A 20,466-nucleotide genomic window follows, 5' to 3' on the forward strand; every position below is an offset into this window, starting at 1 on the left:
CCTGGATTACATGGTGAATTAGGCCAGTGAGACCCTGTCTCAGGACGAACATACACATATGCATACATACACAAATCAAACAAACAAAAAAATAAAAATAAAGACCCTGTGTGAGACAAGGGAGGGTCCCTTCCTCCTAGAGCAGGTTCTGCTGTCTTTAACAGGTTTACTTTAGAAAGAGGGCCCCGGTCCTCTCTTCCCATGTGGGACAATTTCCTCTCTGCATCCCTAAAGATACTTACACACTCACACATTCGACCCAGAGCCTGTTTCTGTGATCAGGGGCCAGGAGGAGGCCAAGAGGAAAAATGGACCCTGGGAGGTAACACAGGAGAAGGAGAAAAGGTCCCTTCTTGGACAAGATTGACCAATGACAGCCAGTCAAAGTGTTCTGCTTCTGCCATTAGAGATTTAGATGTCACCAGCCCTGGGAATATGCTAGTTTCTAAGTGGCCCCACATTGTTTACCAGCCCACCTACCTAGGGCAAGGAGAGGATTTCCCAGAGCTCCTCCCAGGCACAGGCAGGTGGAAGACAACACAGAGGCCTGGTCACTCCATTGAGGGGCGAGCACAATGGCCTGGTGCACAACACAGACTTTTCTTCTGTGGGAGTCAATAACCACAAAGAAAAGGGCAGGGCTGGGGATTTAGCTCAGCGGCATAAGTACCTGCCTTCCAAGCAGGCAGTTGTGTGTTCAATTCCCGGTACCAATAAAATAAAAAAAAAAAAAAAGGGAGGATTTAACGAATTAAGAGAAACTAGTGGTATAAATGAAACAAATTAGCATATATATTAAAATATTTCTGGAACAACGGAATAGATCATTTGGGGAATTATTTGGACTTTTTCCTACCTCCTATTTATTGACTATTTTGCTCGCTCTCTCTCTCTCTCTCTCTCTCTCTATATATATATATATATATATATATGCATGTATATACATAGATATGAACATTTCTTTAGTTCATTGATAAGAAAATTTTGTATTTTATCTATTTGTTTCTTCTTTGTAAGAGTCTTTTTTGTCTATGATTTGTACTCTGAGTAACCTTTTGTCCATTCTTTTAAGACTATAATATGCAGTATGATTCTCTAATTATTTTGTTATGAAATTTTTTGTTCATAGAGATAAGAATGCTTTTGAATATTTTTTATTAATATTTAGTTATATAACATTAAAATTTTTTTTTAAAAAAATGACTATGCTGGGCATGAAACCTAGGGAAAATCTTTTTTTATCGGTACCGGGGATCAAACTCACGACCGCCTGCTTGCAAGGCAGGTGCTTATGCCGCTGAGCTAAATCCCCAGCCACTTAAACCTAGGGAAAATCTAAATAAACTTTCAGCTTCCCTTGCTTTTATTTTTTTAATTTTTAGATTTCTCTTTTGTTTTCCTCAGGCATGGCCTTGCTATGCAGTTCAGGCTAATCTTGAACTCACTGTGTAGCCAAGGCTGACCTTGAACTTGCTGTAATTCTCCTGCCTCAGCCTCTTGAGTACTGGGATTACAGATGTGCACTACCAAGCCTGGCTTCTCTTGCTTTTAGTTAATTGCTTTTGGTTGACTTTTAAATCACTGACTTTGAGCTGGGATGATTGGCACTCATCTGTAATCCTAGTATTCTGGGAGGCTGAAGCAGGAAGCTCTTAAGTTTGAGCCTAACCTGGGCAATTTACTAACTTTGTGAGACTCTGTCTCAAATAAATAAATAAATAAAAGTTTATAAATAAATTTAAAAGTCTGGACATGTAGCTAAGTGTGAAGGCCCTGGCTGGGTTCAACACCCAGTACTGTACTAAAAAAAAAAGATTATACCAAATAGGCAAAGACAGACAAAAAAGACCATACACTGGATGGACTAATTTGTGTACAGTGACAGAATGCAGATTAGTGATTTCCTGGGACTAGGATCTGGGGAGAAAGAACAAGAAAGAATTATTTACATGAGAGCATAAAAAAAGACTGTTAAGGACTCTCGTTACCTTGATGGTGCTGGTTGTCTCATGGGTGATATTTACCTCAAAACTTACTCACTTGTACTTATTCTTTTTTTTTGGAACCGAGGGTTGAACTCACGAACTCACACTTGTCAGGCAGGTACTTGTGTCACTGAGCTAAATCCAAGGCCCTCCACCTGCACCTATTTATTTATCTATTTATTCTGCAGTACTGGGGATAGAAACCACAGCTTCAGGAATGCCAGGCAAGCAATCTAACACTAAGCTGCATACCCAGCCCCACATCATACACTTTAAATATATACAGTTTTATATTAATAATACTCCAACAAGGTTTTTTTAATGGGTAAATGATTGGAACAGATGTTTACTAAAGAAGATACAGAGATAGCAAATAAATATATAGAAAGATGTTTATCATACATAGGATGACGTTTATCATAACACATAGTAAAAATCCCAGTTTATCAAATTTGCTTAATTTTTAAGACTGCTTTTGTTTCCACTGATTTCTCTTTTCACTCTGCTCATATATTTCTTTAAGTACTTAAGTATACTTATAAAAGCTGTTTTAACATCTTTGCTGACCCCGTCACATCTGCATCTTTTTTTTTTTTTTTTTTTTTTTTGTCGCTACCGGGGATCAAACTCACGACTGCCTGCTTGCAAGGCAGACGCTTATGCTGTGAGCTAAATTCCCAGCCCCGTCACATCTGCATCTTTCTATTCACTGACAGTGTTTTCACTGTCAGTGCTATGTGCTATGATCACATTTTTCTGCTTCTTGACATGTCTAATTTGATTAGCTACAGGACACTGCAGATACTATTTATTTAGTACCTGGACTTAGCCCCCTTCATTTTTTTGTTTTTCTGCACCTGTGTGTGTGTGTGTGTGTGTGTGTGTGTGTTTTGCTGGAGAATAAGCCCAAGGCCTTTGCACTGAGCTACATCTCCAGCAACTTGTTTTTATTTTTTCTTTTGAGGTGGGTTCTGAGTCACTAAGTTGCCCAAGCTGGCCCAAGTTTGGGATCATCCTTCCTCAATCTTCCAGAATGCTTGGATGATGCCATGAGCCACTCACCCGGCTATTATGTATGTATGTATGTATGTATTTATTTATTTATTTTGGTATCGAGGATTGAACTCACAACTTTGCGCTTGTGAATTTTTATATTTTAGGAGATAGGATCTTGTTATATTTCCCAGGCTGGCTCTGAACTCCTGAACTCAATCCATCCTTCTGCCTAAGACTCCTGAGCAGCTGAAACTACAGGTATTTGCTACTACCCAGTGTTGCTACCTTATTTTAAAGCATGTTGACTTAATTTTGGACAGCAGTTATTTATGGATTTGTTTGAGCTGTTTGAGAATTATTTGTTAAATTTCAAAATGAGTATAGATTCATGGGAAATTGCAAAAACAGTACAGAGAAGTCCTATATACCCTTTGCCAACATTCCTACAGTCCCATCTTTCCTGATTATAGTAAATATCAAAATAGAAAATTCGTATTGATAAAACATGTGTATATTTATATATCATCTTATGACATTGGGTAGATTCATATAACCATCATCCAAGTCAAGATACAAAACTAGCTAGGCATGGAGATGCATGCCTCTAATTTCAGCTATCTGAGGCGCTGAGACAAGAGATTCCTAAATTCAACCCCAGCCTAAACAATTTAGCAACTTATCAAGAACCTTCTCAAAACAGAAAACAACAAAGAAAATGGAATATAGCTCAGTGTTAAGACTCTGGGTTCAATAATCCCCAGTATAGGGTGGAAAAAATGTACAAAGATATAAAACTCTGTCTCTTTTAGTCATAACCCTACCCCCACCTGTCATAACCCTAACTCCTGTTAATAAGAAATTTATTCCAGGGGCTGGAGGTTTAGCTCAGCAGGCATAAGTGCCTGCCTTGCAAGCAGGCAGTCATGAGTTTGATCCCCGGTACTGATAAAAAGGAAAAAGACAAAAAAAAAAAAAAAAAAACAAGTACCAAGAAATTTATTCCAAATTTCTTTATGTGTTTTGAAGAATGTGATATAAAGTATGTGACTTTTTGAGACAGAGCCTCACTATGTAGTCCAGATTGGCCTTGAAGTCACTACAGCTTAGGCTAGCCTTGAACTAGTGATTCTCTTCCCTCAGAATACCAGAGTGCTAAGATTACAGAGATGCGCCTCTATGCACAGCTAGCTTTGTAGCTTGATTTTGTACAGGGCTTACAAGAGTGCACCACCATGCTCAGCTGTGACATATGACATTGTCCTTTTTCTGTTACATAACACTCTTGAGATCCATCCATGTTATGTGTATCCATAGCTCATTTCTTTATATTGCTGACTAGTAGCAGTCCATATATGGACGCACCAGTTTAACCATTCATCTATTGAAGAACATTTGGTTTTTTATAGTTTCAGACTACTACAAATAATATTGCTGTGAACATTCATGTATAGGTTATGTGGACAATTTTCACTTCTCTAGGGTAAGTGCCCAGAAGTGTGATTGGGCATAATGGAAGGTATATGTTTAGTTCATTAAGTCACTGACAAACTATTTTTTCAGAGCAGCTCTGCCTTTCTACATTATTACCAGCAATTATGACACGCAGTTTTGCCACATCTTTGCAGCATGTGATATTGACATTTTCTTTTTCAGTGCTGTTTGCTACGCAAGCACTTTATCCAGAGCTATAGCCCCAATGCCTTATTCTTTCTTTTTAAAGCTATTCCAATAGGTGTGTAATGACTTTTATTATGATTATTTTCATTCACCTAATGACTAATGATGTTGAATAACTTTTCATGTGACTATCAGAAGTCTGCTCTTCAGTTAAATATATTTTGCCCAATTTCTAATTGAATTGCTTATTTTATACTGTTAAGTTTTGTAAATACTTTACATATTCTGGATGCAAATTCTTTTTCAAATATGTCATTTGCAAATAAGTTCTATTCATCTGTAACTTCTTGGGGGGTGGGCATTGTGATGATACTACCAGGAGCCTTGTGCATGCTAAGCACAAGCCCTACCACTAAGCTACATCTCCAGCTCCTGTAGTTTTATCTTTTCATCCTCTTAACAGTGTCTCTCACAGAGCAAAAGTTTTAATTCTAAAAAAATACAATTTATTGATATTTTCCTCTCAAAGATTGTGCTTTTGGTGTCACGTATAAAACACTAAAAGCCTAGGCTTTAGAGACTTCCTCCTATATTTTCTTCTAAGTTTTATATTTTTATATTTACTCATAGGTCTATCTACCTGTCTCAAATTAAAAACCAGCACAGCCTCTCCATCTTCACAGAGCTCTGAATAAAACCTTTTTACCTTTCCACCAAAATACCCTACGTCCTTTGATATGATCCTGAGAGACCTAAGAAGTGTTAAACTTCTTAGGAAGCTCAGTGTTTTAGATATGTCTGTTAACCACCACCACTACCACCCTAACAAAGTGAAGCCAGACAACAGCAGCTCATTTCTGCAATATGGTATTAGCTACTTGGAAGGCTGAGGCACGAGGACCTCAAGGTTACACGTAAGCCTGGGCAATTTGGACTCTCAAAATAAAATAATTTTTTAAAAGGGCCAGGATGTAGCTTAGAGTAGGGTGCACCCTTGAATTACATCCCCAATACGAGGATGAGGGTGAACGAAGAGATCGATGTAGGATTCCATTTCTGTCTCTTGGAACTCACGTTTGACCTAAACGAACACCGTGCTAACTGTAGAAAAGTTAAATATAAGTCGCAAAATTCGCCCATAACCTGGCAGCCGAAGTGGCCCACACAACTTATAACTGGGACAGAATCTCGTTGTCTTCCAGAAGACCCTGATTGACTACCCCACCGCTCTTTCCAAACCAGGGCAGCCCTAAACTAGCGCTCCTCAACAAAGCTGCAGTTACACCATGCAACCCCTCCCATTGCTCCGCTGCAGCCAATAGCACCCGGGATTTTGGAGGCGGGCTCTGCTTGGGTGCTCATTCTGATTGGACACTTTAGGGGGGGCGGAGCCAGGCTAGAGGCAGAGCTCCACGGAGCTCCTAGTTAAGGGCGAACGGCTGGGCGCCAAGTTCGGGTTAGCGAAGCGCTGAGAGTCACGTGGCGGGGCGCGAGTCGGCGGGGCCTGGCTCTTGTGGGACCCCAGACGGTGTAAGACCGACGTGTTGCCAGTACGTCTGAGGCTGCGTTCTAGTAGGTGAGTGAGTGATCTGGGGTGCAGGCACCTCGACGTCCCGGCAACGTGGGCGCTCTGGTGCCCTCAGTTTCCCGCCACGCTTGCCATGCTTCCTGGCTGGCAGAGTGACTGCCGGGCGATCACTAAGGGCCGAGAGACTGAAGGTCGGCGGCAGCTAGCTACAGCCCCTCAAGTCCTGGGCACTTTGGGGTAATGAGGGTGGGGGCCTTGGTCTTTTGGCGTGAATGCGAAGGCCTATTGTGGGCATAAGAAGCCTCTTTCCTAAGGGGATTTTCACTAAGCTTTTTGATCTGAGGACTACTCCACACCTTGCACTTTCATCCCCTCCCAGCTGGGCTGCAAATCAAGGGCTAGCATTTTCCTCTAGGTGCAGATGAGGGAGGTGAGGCAATAAGGGAAGAGCCCAGCCCGTGGAAAGGGGAGAACCCAGAATAGAGAGCCTCGTTAAAGCCTGCACGCCTATGTGGTCCCTGCTTCTCCACCAACACCTTACTTTGTCGCTCACATTGTCTGTAGTGCCACCCTCTATTCTAGGAAGCAGGCGACCACTTTAGGATTCTTGGCTCAATGCCTCTTCTTTGAGGTTCTAAAAGTTAAGTGACCAGTTGGTCAGTTGAGGCCAAATTCAGATGCATTTAGTCAGGAAGTTGCTGGACTGGAAACACCACTTTGGGGTCCTTTAGAATTAAATTTCTTACTTGAGAGAATAAATGAATGATTAATTATGCTTTTGTCTAATACAGTGTAAGAAGCTTAGGAACTAAAGGTAACCCAGAGTTCAAAGTCTGACCCTATTGTTACATAACCTTTGACAAGTTAACCCTCTGACCCTCAGGTCTTCCTCTGTAAAGAAAAGAACTCAAGACTCATGTGTGACAGCCAGATGTTCACTAGGTACTTCTGTTGTCAGACTCCTGACAGGATCACTTGTATGGTAGGACTAGGGGATCTGGCGAAGCTGGTGAATTGTTGGTGAATTGTAAATGACTAGGTCTCTCCCTGGGGTGGTGAAGATTGTAGAACATACAAGTGACAGTGCTTGTACAAAAATAGCAACACTATAGTGACAGGGATGCTACAGTGAGCTTTGTTGGGCTGGGCTGCTCAGTGGGGGTCACTGGTAAAGTTAGTGAAGGTGGCCCTAAGATCCCTAGTTTCCTGGCACTGATCTGAGTGCATTGGACCTGATGTCTGGTTTAACTCTCACGACTGGCTTCAGAATATCATTATCCCTGTGTTAGATGTGAGGAGCCTGAGACACAGATGTCAGCAACTAAGGTCACACATTAGGAAGTAGCAGAGCAGGACTGAGCCCATAGTCAGTGCCAGCACCTTCACCCTTCTAGAAGTGAGCTTCAGTACCCACTTGCTCACTGTAGCTCTTACTGTTAGGAGAATCTGAGGTGTGGACCTGTGACATGTCCACCCACTATTGGGTTTTGCTACTCATTACTTTCAGTGCCAAGGTTCCTAGGAAGCAATTTGAAACTTGTAAAATATATAACATCAAGGTAAAAATCTATTCTGTTCTGACTGACTTTGAATCTCATCTCCTGTGGACACTCACTTTTTTCCCAGGCTTAACCTGACTTCTAACCTTTGGGAGTCAGATGTCTTCCTATCTTAGGGGTTTGCACTTAGTGTTTGGGATTTTTTTTTTTTTTAAGATAGTGTCTCACTATATAGTTCAGGCTGGCCTTGAACTCACAGTGATCCTCCTCCCTCAACCTCCCAATTACAGGTATGTACCACCATGCCTGGCCTCACCTCAATTGTTCTTACCCCTAAATTGTATATACCTGCCTCCTTTCCGTGCTTCAGATTTCAACTCAGGTGCTTTCATGGCCCAATCAAAAGTAGCCCCCACCCATTTATTGTTCTCATAGTCAACATCACTTAGTACCAAGAACTATACCCTAAAAAATGGTTAGAATGGTAAATTTTATGTCTTATGTATTTTACCGCAATCTAAAAATAGCAGAAAGTAATTCTGACCAACCTCCAGATCTTAAGATGCTGAGTTTTTCTTCCCTAAATATTATATTAGATAAAAATGATTTTTTTCTCTTTGCATCTTAAAAAGTATATAATCTCAGGATCTTTCTCTTTCTTACTATAAATAAGAATGCCCTAGTATATAATAAACTGAAATAAGACAATTCAGGACCTTTTCACAAAGGGACATTGCCAGACTTTCTTGAGGTAGAGTCTCATTAAGTTGCTCAGGCTGTGCAAGAACTTGTAATCCTCCTGTCTCAGCCATCCAGAGTGTTGGGATTATAGGTATGGACCATCACACCTGGCTGACACAATGAATCTTGAACTTTTTGAATAAACTCAGACTTTTTCATGGCTCAGAAAAAAAGCTTATTGAGGACTCAGGAAGATTATAGATTTAATTAATAAGGATATAGTACTGGTAAAAGTTAAGTAATACTTGGATTCAGAGGGCCATAAGTGATCTTTGATCCTATAATATGTTAATAGGAACGAGGAAGAAAAAAAAAAGTCAAACTAGGAAACCAGGAACAGACTGCTGGAATGAGGAGCCAAGAGATGGCTACACTGACGGTTCTCACCAGAGTTTAAGAATCATTGCAGCTCAGAAATACTGTGAAAACCTGCAGAACACCTTACGAGGTGTAATTTGCTAGACAAATAGAAACATTGAATAAATGTTGCCTGTAATCCCAGCACTGTGAGAAACTCAGGCAGGAAGATCACAAATTTGAGTCCAGCCTGAGCAATTTAGCAACTGAGACACTGTCTCAAATTTTTAAAAAGGGCTGAGGATGTAGCACAGTCAAAAGGCCCTGGTACTGTAGTACTGGGGGAAATGTTATCACTGATCAGTAAAGGGTTATGTGTGGGCAGACAGCAGAGTCCTCAAGCAGAATGGGGGAGGGTGAGCCCCACCTCCAGTGACCTGAACTGAATGCCTTTTGTCAAATAACTCAAGAACTGACCCTCTGGTGAGGAGGTTTCCAAGTGGACTTTAGTTCTTTGGTGGTAAGGAAGTATCCTCTTTGTGTTGCTGGCCACTTTGGAATCCTTTTTTAACCTTCAGTAGTTAATATTTAAAAGAAGTTTTGCTCTTTAGGAGTCTAGGACCAGCAGGCTTAGTTTGGCTCTGAGGCAAGTTTGTAGGATTGCACTGATGGTGCCTGAATACAGGCTCAGCAGGGAGAAGCCACGAGGCCTGATGCCAAAGCACCTGCACATGCTCCAAGCAGATGTGGCCTGTGCAAGGTGCTGTTGCTATGGCCGCAGAAACCTTCTGTGGCATTTGAGTGCAAGTGCTTGGACTGGCACTTTGTGTTTTGCAGGTGTGGTTGTATGCCTAATAATGTCATACTTATGTTAGAATGACTACTTTGAAAGCCCTAATTAGGAATTTTCTAAAGATGGTTGATAGTTCCTTATTTGACCTCTGCCAGAGAAAAGAAGATCACTGTAATTTAGGTCTATTTAGGCAATTTATTTGGCATTTCTCTTTATTTTCTTTTTCTGTCTATTTGTTTTTGAGACAAAATTTCACTCTGTAGTTTAGGCTGCCCTTGACCTTGCAGTGATCCTCCTGTCTCAGCCTCCAGACAATATTTAGAGTTTCTATTTGTCTAGCAAATTACACCATGGAAAAAGGAATGTCACAATTCATTCCTTTGCAGTCTAGATACCCTCAAACAGGCCCTGACCCGGCTACTAACGAGAGTCTTTCTCACTACCCTCCCAGCCCCAGCACCCGGTTCTTTAACAGCGTTGACCTTAATCATTTAGTGCCCTTGTTTGGTTCTCTTATGTTGCAGCACCTTTTGGGAAGCTCAAAAAGGCTAGGCTCCTGGCGGATTTGTTCACTATAATACCAAACACGGTGGAGGCACATGGAAGGCCCTCAGAAAATGTTCACATAAAAATGTAACCAAAACAGTGGAAAAGCACAAAAAACCTGACAACTATTGATTAAGGGAGTTCCTATAAATCTTTGAACTTTCACACTGGGGAAAATGCCACGGATCACAAAATTCCAAGTGTTTTTTTGGGTTTTTTTTGGTTTGATTTGGTTTGTTTGTTCCTTTGCTTGTTTTTTTTTTTTGTATAGTGTTGTGTTTGTTTGTTTGTTTGTTTTGAGTCAGGTTCTGAGCCTTGCCTTCATGCCCAATCTGCTTGTGTAGCCCTAGGCTAAAATACTTTAAAAAGAAAGAAAGAAAAAAACAAAAGACAAAAGAAAGTTTCACTGGGAGTGTAGCTCAGTGGCACAGGGCCTACCTAGCAAGCATTAGGTCCAGAGTTCAATTTTTGGTACCAAAATAAGAAAGATACTTTTTTGAGCTTTGTTTTCATTGCTGGAAACATGAAAAAAATGAACACATGAGATTGTTGCTGGGATTACAATGATATAATTAACACTGTATTCACTTCCTAGAGGAGTTCCTCACAGCAAAAATTCCAAGTACCCTTTTTTGGAGTGCCGGAGAAATGTGTCCAAGCTGAATATAGTGTTGCTATCTGCTCTACTCACATTATAAAATGCTGCTAATGGGCATCATAGAAGAACCATCCCAATTGCTTGTATTCTGTTCTTTGTTAATTTGTGTATCTGCCCAGAAAAATCTGAAAAGTTGCTAAATACAAAATTTTTGCCTTTTTCAAAAATAACTTACCAGTTGCCTGCTGCCAGAATTATTTTAATTTAACAGTTCACCTGTGCAGTCACTTGGCAATATTACTTATTTGTAGATATCTATATTGGGTACCGTGGGAGAAGTTTTTTAAAAAGAACACTCAGTCCTGCCTTCAGAAACTTGGTTTAGTTGGGGGATAAGCTGCAGTAGGAGAAGCCAAACAATGAAGGCCCTGAGCCAGGCTCACCGTAGGTACCACCTGACTCTTAGAAGCAGGGCTTGAGGTTGGACAGGGCTGGAGAGAAGAGGGCCAGGTCTACAGTCAGAAAGAAACTAGAAGTTCTGCATGGTGGTTTTGCAATGGATTATACTTGTGTTTACCAAGTAATTCTGCAGGAAAGGCTAAAATAGTAGGCCAGCACTTAGCAACAGGAGCACTTATAGGTTGCTATGAGCTTTGCCTACGTTTATCATTGGCTTCACACATGCTTTTCTCATTTTTTAGGCAGCTTTGAACTAGTGTGATGACAACTCCAGTCAACGGAACCCACAAGGATGCTGCCCTGTGGTCCTCCCATGAAGCTATGCTGGCACAACCCCTCAAGGACAGTGACATCGAGGTAAGAATTGTGAGGTATTTGCATTGTATGTTCATGTCAGAGGCCTCTATTTAAATCTCTAGTTTTTTGTTTTTGTTATTATTTTGCAGTGTTGAAGATTTTATCCAGGAGATCACACATGCTAGGGAAGTGCTGTACCTCTGAGGTACACTTATAGCTCCTAAATCTCTAGTTCTAATCATGAATTAATTTTATTACAGACTACTTTGCGATGTCTATATGCAGTATATATTTAGTGCCAGCTTGTGGCGCTGGGGATGCAGCTCAGTGTTGTAAAGCACTTGCCTAGCATGTGGGAAGCCCTGGGTTCTTTTACCCAGCACTGCATGGAATGTGCCACAATGAAGGACAGTGGTGAGAAAGTTATTAAAAGTTTTTGAAGGTGAATTGCAATATGTCTGACTTCCTGCAAAGTGTTGTGCTGGGTGCTGTGGAGGAAAGCAGAGAAAGAGGTCATTTATAATTGATTTCTCCTTGCATTTCATAGGGAATGTATCTATTTAAATAATTGGGAGCTTTTTGGGGGGGGGGTAACAGTTTTATTAAGATATTGTTCACTCACCATATAATTGAGTGGTGTTTATTATACAGAGGTTCCTTGACTTACTTTGTAGTGGTATCCCAATAAGCCTATCGTAAGTAGAAAATGCAGTTAAGCAAAAATGCACTGAACTTGGGGCTGGGGATTTAGCTCAGTGGCTCAAGCGCTTGCCTGGTAAGCAAGAGGTCATGAGTTCAGTCCCTGATACAAAAAAAAAAAAAAAAATGCACTGACCTGCAACACCTGTAATCCCTGCTGAGCCAGTAGGATGATCACTGCCAGCCTGAGCTGCAGTGCAAACCCATGTCTCAAAAAGACAAAAGGGAAAAAAAACAGAACGCATATGCCTAACCTGCCACACATCCTGGTCTAGCAACACAGAGCACCAATTGTTTTCCCCAGGGACTGCAGGGCTGATGATGAGCTTTGGTGCAATGCCACTGCCAGGTATCAGCAGAAAAAATAGTACTGTGTGTCTCTAGCCGAGGAAATACACAATTTATACTTTGAAGTACAGTTTCTATCAAATATATATCACTTCTCTGTCATTGTAAAGTCAAGCCATTTTAAGTCGGAATATGTATATTCATAATTTCAGAACATTTTTATGTCCAAGAGCCCATTAGGGGTCACCGTAACCTTCCCCAAAATCCCACGCCTGTGCAACCACTAATCTACTTTCTGTTTCTCTGCATTTGTCAAAACATCTTTTTCCGGGGCTGGGGATTTAGCTCAGCGGTATAAGCGCCTGTCTTGCAAGTGTGTGGTTGTGAGTTTGATCCCTGGTAAGGATAAAAAAGAAAAAGACAAAAAAAAAAAAAAAAAAAGAAAGAAAAACCAAACAAACATCTTTTTCCTTGAAAGGAACAAGGAATATGGGTCGTCAGATTTTTTTGATTTGGAATATGTGCATAGACTTTCATAGTGAAGCATTTGAAATCCAAAATATAGGAATAAAGATAATATGTTGGTGTAGAATTACAAGTTAGGTGGGATACATAATTTTCTCTTCAGTTTTTTCTTAATTCATTTACTCTGATTCTTTTTTTTTTTTTTTTTTTTTTTGTCTTTTTCATTTTTATCGGTACTGGGGATCGAACTCACGACCGCCTGCTTGTAAGGCAGGTGCTTATGCCGCTGAGCTAAATCCCCAGCGGTTCTTTCTTAAATGTTGAAGCTTTTGAGGAAAACTTATTCTGCCCTCAAGAGTCCTCCAGGTTATATAGGTTCCATTCAGCATCTGAGAGCACAACCTTAATCTATAATAATGTCTTTTCTCTTTAGGAGATTATATTTTGTTTTTGGTTGTAGTGGAGACGGAACCCAGGGTCTTCATAATAAACTATTTCCCCACCCCTTTTTAATTTTGAGACAGTGTTTCACAGAATTGCCCAAACTGGTCTCAAACTTGCAGACCTCCTGCTTCATCCTGCCAGAGTGCTGGGGTTACAAGGAGATTATGGCTTTGATCAGAATAGAATTTTAAACTAAAGTATATCAGTGTTCAGCATCTTTTCTCTTTCTGTAAGGTGTACAACATCATTAAGAAGGAGAGTAACCGGCAGCGAGTGGGATTGGAACTGATTGCCTCAGAGAATTTTGCTAGCCGGGCAGTTCTGGAGGCCCTGGGCTCCTGCTTAAATAACAAATACTCGGAGGGGTACCCAGGCCAGAGGTGAGTATCTTCAAAGTCCTGCTTCAAACGTGGTGAAGTCCTTAATCAATGTAGAATTGCTACATGTGAATTGCAGTAAATAAGAAGCCTTTCCTTCCATTCTTGCTTCTCTACCATACCCCTTTTTGATCCCTGCTCATGGTAACTGTTCGTGGAGCAGCCCTTTTGGAAGACTTCTGTAGTAGCAATCAGTGTGTAAGGAATACATCCATCCTCTGTCTGTCTAGGAAAGGCTGTTGTCTTCTAAAGGGTGACACGGAAGGTAGCTATTGCTCTAAGTCATTAAATCTATATCAGAAGTAGCCAGTAAGTGAAAGGAACCTATAATACAGATTGGGTGTCCCTTAATCTGATTAGGATCAGAGGTCTCTACATTTTTCATATTTGAAATATGTACATAGACTTCACTGGTTAAACATTTGATTTTTTTTTGTTAGGGTTTGAATTTAGGGCCTTGTGTATACTACATGAGGGTTCTATACTGAGCTACATCTCCAGCCCCTCAAAACTGTTTGAGAGTTACGTTGGTGCTAAAAATTTTCCAATTTTGAATTTCAGATTAACAGTGGTCCACCTACACTGGCAATTGAGTCTATATTATAATTACATATGCAGTGATACTCCATCAGAATTTTCACCCTTTTAAGAGCCAAAGTTATATACTGCTGCTTTTCTTTATTCAAAAATGATTTTTATTAGTGTATGTTTACAGTATGTAATGATTACATTAATCATGGGGAGTTGGTTCATGTACATAACACATCTTACTTCTTCTTACATCCCCTTCCTCTTCTTTCCTTCCCCTGCCCTCCTCTCTTGGTCCCCTTTCCATTTCCAAAGTCTGTCTCCCTGCTTTCTATAATCCTGTCTTTTATTTTGCTCTTAAATTATTTATTCTTGAGTTTTTCATTAATCATTATGGTCTCAAGATGCATCCATTTTCCTACAAATAATTAAAGTTTATCCTTCCTTACAGCAGATGAGTACTTTATTGTCTTGTTTATTTTTTTCTCATTGCTGGAACAAAACAACCACAGCCAAAGGAAGAAAGGAAAGGTTTATTTAGCTTACAGTTTTTGAAGGTTTCAGTCCATAATCATAATCCAAGGCAGGGTGGCATGGCACTGGAACAAAACTTCAAAGCAAAAAGGGAAGAAAACAAGCCTCTTCTTCTTGGCTTATGCTGTACACAGATCACCTCGCCCCGCATTTCAGGGTGGGTGTAACACTCTCAAAAATCTCCTTGCCCTCCTTTGCACAGGATGAGGAAATTTACAAAGTAAGAACCCTGGCTCCCTGCTGAGTCTCTCAGTTAAACTTCTCAAGTTGACACTGTATTAACCATAACATCTGTTGTGTGTCAATACCACATTTTCTTTATCCATTCATCTAGTGATGAACATATCGCTGCTCCCTAAATTTAGCAATTATGAGTTGTGCTGCTAAAGACATGGTTATGCATGTAATTTGATGTTATTAGCTTTTGAGAAAATAGCTAAAAGTGGAATATCTGAGTCAAATGGAATTTCTAGTTTTTGTTTTGCCAGGATCTTGCTATGTAGTTAAGGCTGGCCTTGAGTTTACTATGTAGCCCCGGTTGCCCTCAAAGGAACCAAAGTGGCAATCCTCCTGCCTGATCCTCCTGAGTCCTGGGATTATAGATATGCAACACCATGCCTGGCTCTTTTTAGTTTTTACAAGTATTTTCATAGTATTTATACTAATTTACATTTCCACCAATAATATAAAAGGGTTTGCTTTTCCCACAGCTTCACCAGCACTTATTATTTAATTTCTTGGTGGTAGTCATTCTTTCTAGAGTAAGATGGAATTTCAGTGGTGTTTAAATTTTTGTTTCCCTAATGGCCAGAGATGTTGAACATTTTTTCATGGATTTATTGGCCATTTGTGATAATTGTCTATTCATTTCAGGTGCCCATTTTTTGACTGGGTTTTTATTTTGGGGGTGTAATTATTTTGAGTTTTTCATGTATTCTAGATATTAGTCATCTGTTCGAGGAATAGCTGACAAGCTTTTTTCCCATCACTCCTCCCCCATTCTACAGATTGTTTCTTCACTCTGTTGGTTGTTTCTTTTGCTGTGCAAAAACTTTTTAATTTGATATAATCCCATTTGTTGGGTTTTGGTATGTCTTATACAAATGGAGTTCTATTCAAAAAGTCCTTGCCAGGGGCTGGAGATTTAACTCAGCAGCATAAATGCCTGCCTTGCAAGTGTGTGGTCATGAGTTCAATCCCCAGTACTGGTAAAAAAGAAAAAGACAAAAAAAAAGTCCTTGCCTGGCCAGGAATTTAGCTCAGTGGCATAAGCGCCTGCCAGGTCATGAGTTCGATCCCTGATACCCCCCCCCCCAAAAAAGTCCTTGCCTATGTCTATATCTTCAAGAGTTTCACTTATTTTATCTTCCAGAGGATTGTTTCTGTTTTAATATTTAGATCTCTGATCCATTTTGATTAGATTTTAGTAAGTGCTGCAAGATACGGATCTGTATTCAATCTTCTACCTGTATACAACCAGTTTTCTCAGCACCATTTATTAAAAAGAGGCTTTATCCCCAAGGTATTTTTTTGCCTCTTTGTCTAAAATCAGATGCCTGAATGTGCCTAGAATTGTGTTTGCATCCTCTGTTCTATTCTGTTGATCCATGTGTCTTTGTGCCAGTAACCACACTGTTTTTATCATGGTAGCTTTGTAGTGTAACTTGAAATTTGGGATGTGATACCTTCTGGTTTACTATTGTGCCTCAGGATTGCTTTTGCTAAACTGAGTCTCTTCTAATTCCATATGAATTATAGAATTATTTTCTCTAATTCGATGAGAAATGACATTGGTATTTTAATTGGGATTGCATTAAATCTGTGTATCAGTTTTGGTACTGTGTCCATTCTACAATATTGGTCCTGCCTATCCAGGAATAGGAGATACCTTTCCAGTTTCCAGTTTCCTTATATTCTTTCTATTCTCTTTTTTCAGGAAACTACAGTTTTCATTGTAGAGGTCTTTTACTTGTTAGATTAACGCCTAAGAATTTAATCATTCTTATAGCTATTGTGAATAGTATTTTTCTAATTTCTTTCTTGGTGAGTTCATTATTAGTATGCAGGGATATTATTGGTGTTTGTGTGTTGATTGTATATTCTGGTAGCTTGCTGCATTTATTAGTTTTAGGAGTTGTTTTGGTGCGATTTTTGCAAAAGATAGTTTGACTCTTTCCTATATCTCATGCCTGATTGTTCTGGCTACAGTTATTTTTTTTAATTTATTTTTAAGAGGGTAAAATTAAACAGAACAAAACAGATCATAAGAAAACAATTTAAGAAACACAGATTTCAAAGCCAGACCACCGGAGATCTTCACTATCATATTGTCTCTAGTTTTCTTCCAAATAGTTGTCCATATCTTCACACACAGTTAATTCATACTGAATGAAATAGTATAAAACTGATCAGAATAGGATGATGAAGCCATTTTAGGTCTTCAAAATCAGACAATAGGGAAGTCAACGATGGCTGCCATAATGTCTCTCATTCTCTTCAAAATAGCTGTCCATACCTTTAGGTATGTTGAAATTAAAAGAAAACAGACTAATATCACTCTGAACAGAGAATAAGAGTATTGCTAGATTTTATAGCATCATGCTACAGAATTAGCACTGGGTATCTTAGTGTCTCTTTTTCTTCAAAGTCTGTTCATTATGAAGTTCTACACATGTATGAGTCTCTACATGTATATCTATCCTTTCTGTATAAGAGGGGAAAACAAAACTAGACACCAAAACAAATTCTTAGAAAAACATGAAATGAAAAAGACATATAAAACCACAATACTAGGTGATCTGTGGTAGTTAGTATGATGTCTCTTGTTATTTTCAATAGAATTGTTCATCAGATATCGTATAATTGAACAAAGCAGTACATAGCAATATTAATAAAAACAAAACATTGGAGACATTATAGGACTTCAAAAGCAGTTAATAATCAAACCAGGATGGGTATCCTATTGAATCCTGTCATCTTCAGAATAGTTGCCTCCACTCTCAGACTTGATACTATCAAGCATACCAGATTCAAATAAAATCAATCAAGACAAAACAGAGATCTAACAAACCAGATTCAAATAAGATCAGTCATAGTAAGACAATGTAAGTAATACAGGGCTTCAGTTTAAGTTAATAAGAAATTAAGGATAGTTACTATAATATTTCTTGCTATTTTGGGGATAGCTGTCTATGCCCTCAAATATAGTATGAGTAGACAGACCGGAACAGAATAAAATCAAAACTGGCTAGTTTTGAGAACTGTATTGACCAGAAAGGGTGATAGGACATCCTTATCTTGTTCCTGATTTAGAGCAAAAGGTTTCAGTTTTCCCCATTTAAGATGATGGTGACTGTAAGTATGTCATCAATGGCTTTTATCAGATAGCGATATGGTGTTTCTGTGCCTATTTTCTTCAAGGTTTTATTACAAGTGGATATTGGATTTTGTCAAAGACATTCTATTTATGTGATGTACTTACTGATTTGTTTGTTGAACCTTCTTAGCATCCCTGGGATGAAGACTACTTGATCATAATGTGAGATTTTTTTAGTGATTTGTTGCATACTGTTTTATCTTTTCATGTATGTTCATTAGTGAGATTGGCCTTTAGTTTTGTTAAATCCTTGTCTGGTTTTGAAATCAAAGTAATATTAGTTTCCAGGAATGATTTGGCAGTACTCCTTCCTTTTCAGTTTCATTAAAGAGTTTGAGGAGTATTGGCATGGTATTCTTCCTAAAGTTTTTCTACAATTCAGGGGTGAATCCATTGGGTCCTATGCTTGCTTTTCTTTTATTTATTTTTTTGTTTGTTTGTTTTGGTGGTGCTGGGGACTGAACCCAGGACCTAGCTCATGGTAGGCAAGTGCTTAACTCCCAGCTTCCTCTTGTTATGTTTTTGTTTTTGTTTTTGTTTTTATCACTGCATCAGTTTCATTACCTGACATTGGTTATTTAGGGTTTTTAAATTCTTGGTTCAGTTTTATTAGCTCATACATATCTAGGAATCTGTCCATTTCTTCTGAATTCTCCAATTTATTGTCATAAAGGTTTATGAAGTAGTTATTAATAATCTTAAGGATTTCATCAGTATCTATTATGATATGCTTTTTTTGTTTCTAATTACATTGGTGTGAATTTTTTCTTACCTTATTTTGGTAAGTGTGGCTAAAGGTTTGTCTATATTTATTCTTTGGAATAACCAGCTCTTTGATTCATTGATTCTTTATTTAATTTTAGTCTCAATTTCATTACTTTCTGCTCTGATCCTTATAATATACTTTCTTATACAAGCTTTAGATTTGGGTTGTTCTTGTATTTCTAGGACCTTGAGGTGGATTACTAGGTTATTTATTTGAGCTTGTTTTGCTTTTCTGATATGGGCATTCACAGCTATAAACTTCCCTTTTAGGAATGGTGTATTGTGTTCCTTAAGTTCTGGCACATTATACTGACATTATTGTTTGATTCTAGAAATGGTCTGATTTCCTTGATTTATTCTATGACCCATTGATTATTTGAGAGTGTGTTATTTCATCTCCATTTATTAGTGTGATTTCTATAGTTTCTTTGGTCATAGATACCTAGATTCACTGGACTGTGATCTCATAAAATGTATTGGAAAATTAAGATGCTTTTGCATTTATTTAAGCGTCCATCATGGGCTTGTATATTATCTATTTTTTGGAAGTTCCATGTACTGATGAGAAGAATGTATGTTCTGTTGTTGGAACAGTCTGTAGATATTACCTGTATAAAGTCCATTTGTTCAAAGGTTTGATTCAGTTGTATTTCTTGTTGTTGTTGTGTCTGTCTGATCTATTTGTGACAGTGCAGTGTTAAGGTCCCCCGCTATGACTGTTCTGGTGTTTACATGATCTTTTGTGTCCAGTAATATTTGTTTCATGAAGTTGAGTATATTGGTGTTAGGTGCATATATATTTATCATTGTGATCTTTTCCTGTTGAATTGTTCCCTTCGTTACCCTTCTTTGCCTATTTTGATCAGTACTGGCTTATGGTCCACTTTGTCTGAAAATAGTGTAGCTTCACCTTCTTGTTTTTAGGCTCCTGTTAGATGGAATATTATTTTCCACCTTTTGACATTTTCTGAATTTCCTTTTAGATTAAATGTGTTTCTTGTATACAGTATACTGTTGGGTTTTGGTTTTTGATCCATTCTGCCAATCTTGATCAAGAAGTTGAGACCATTCATATTGAGTGTTATTACTAAAAGTTTTTAATTTGTCCCTGTCATTGCATTATTTTACGGTGGTTGATTCCCCCCTCCCCTTTATCTTAATCCCCTTTTGCCTCAATGTTCACCTACCTAGAGGATTCATTCCATTAGACTTCTTGGCATCTTTGGTTTCATTGTCTATTCCTGAGTTTTCCTTGAAAATTTTTTGGAGTACTTTCAGGTCATGAATTTCTTAAGGTATTCTTTGTCATAAAATGATGTTATTTCTCCATCAATTTTGAAAGGTGATTTTGCAGAATATCTTAGTCTGGGTTGGAAGATATTCCCCTTTAGGGCTTGAAATACTTCACTGCAAGCTCTCCTAGCCTTAAAATTTGTATCAAGAGATCTGTTGTAATTTAATGGATTTTACTTTATAGATGATTGTTGCTTTTCTCTACCAGCTTTTAGGATTTGGTTTTTGTGTTGGACTTTGGGGATTTTTAGTATGATGTGTTGTGGAAATCTCTTTTCCCATTGTGGTTACTTGGGGTTCTAAATGCCTCAGTGTGTATGTTAAATTCTTTCCCCATACTT

At 38.8% G+C, this 20,466-nt stretch overlaps 1 protein-coding gene across 2 annotated transcripts in view; it reads left to right on the forward strand.

The window, feature by feature from the left end:
* The first annotated feature begins 6,010 nt into the window (after positions 1–6,010).
* The window catches only part of Shmt1 (serine hydroxymethyltransferase 1), a 31,924-nt gene continuing 17,468 nt past the window's right edge, over positions 6,011–20,466 (forward strand). Inside the window, exons 1-3 of one of the 2 annotated variants that reach the window (XM_063241799.1) lie at positions 6,011–6,174; positions 11,302–11,416; positions 13,487–13,632. In XM_063241799.1, the coding sequence (XP_063097869.1) occupies positions 11,321–11,416; positions 13,487–13,632 (242 nt within the window). In that variant the 5' untranslated portion in view covers positions 6,011–6,174; positions 11,302–11,320. The remainder of the gene's footprint in view (positions 6,175–11,301; positions 11,417–13,486; positions 13,633–20,466) is intronic. The other variant, XM_003465903.5, reaches the window with a different exon arrangement.

The sequence above is a fragment of the Cavia porcellus genome, unplaced genomic scaffold (assembly GCF_034190915.1).
Source record: "Cavia porcellus strain 051 isolate PalLab524CR breed Dunkin Hartley unplaced genomic scaffold, mCavPor4.1 scaffold_32, whole genome shotgun sequence".
Classification (NCBI taxonomy): Eukaryota; Metazoa; Chordata; class Mammalia; order Rodentia; family Caviidae; genus Cavia; species Cavia porcellus.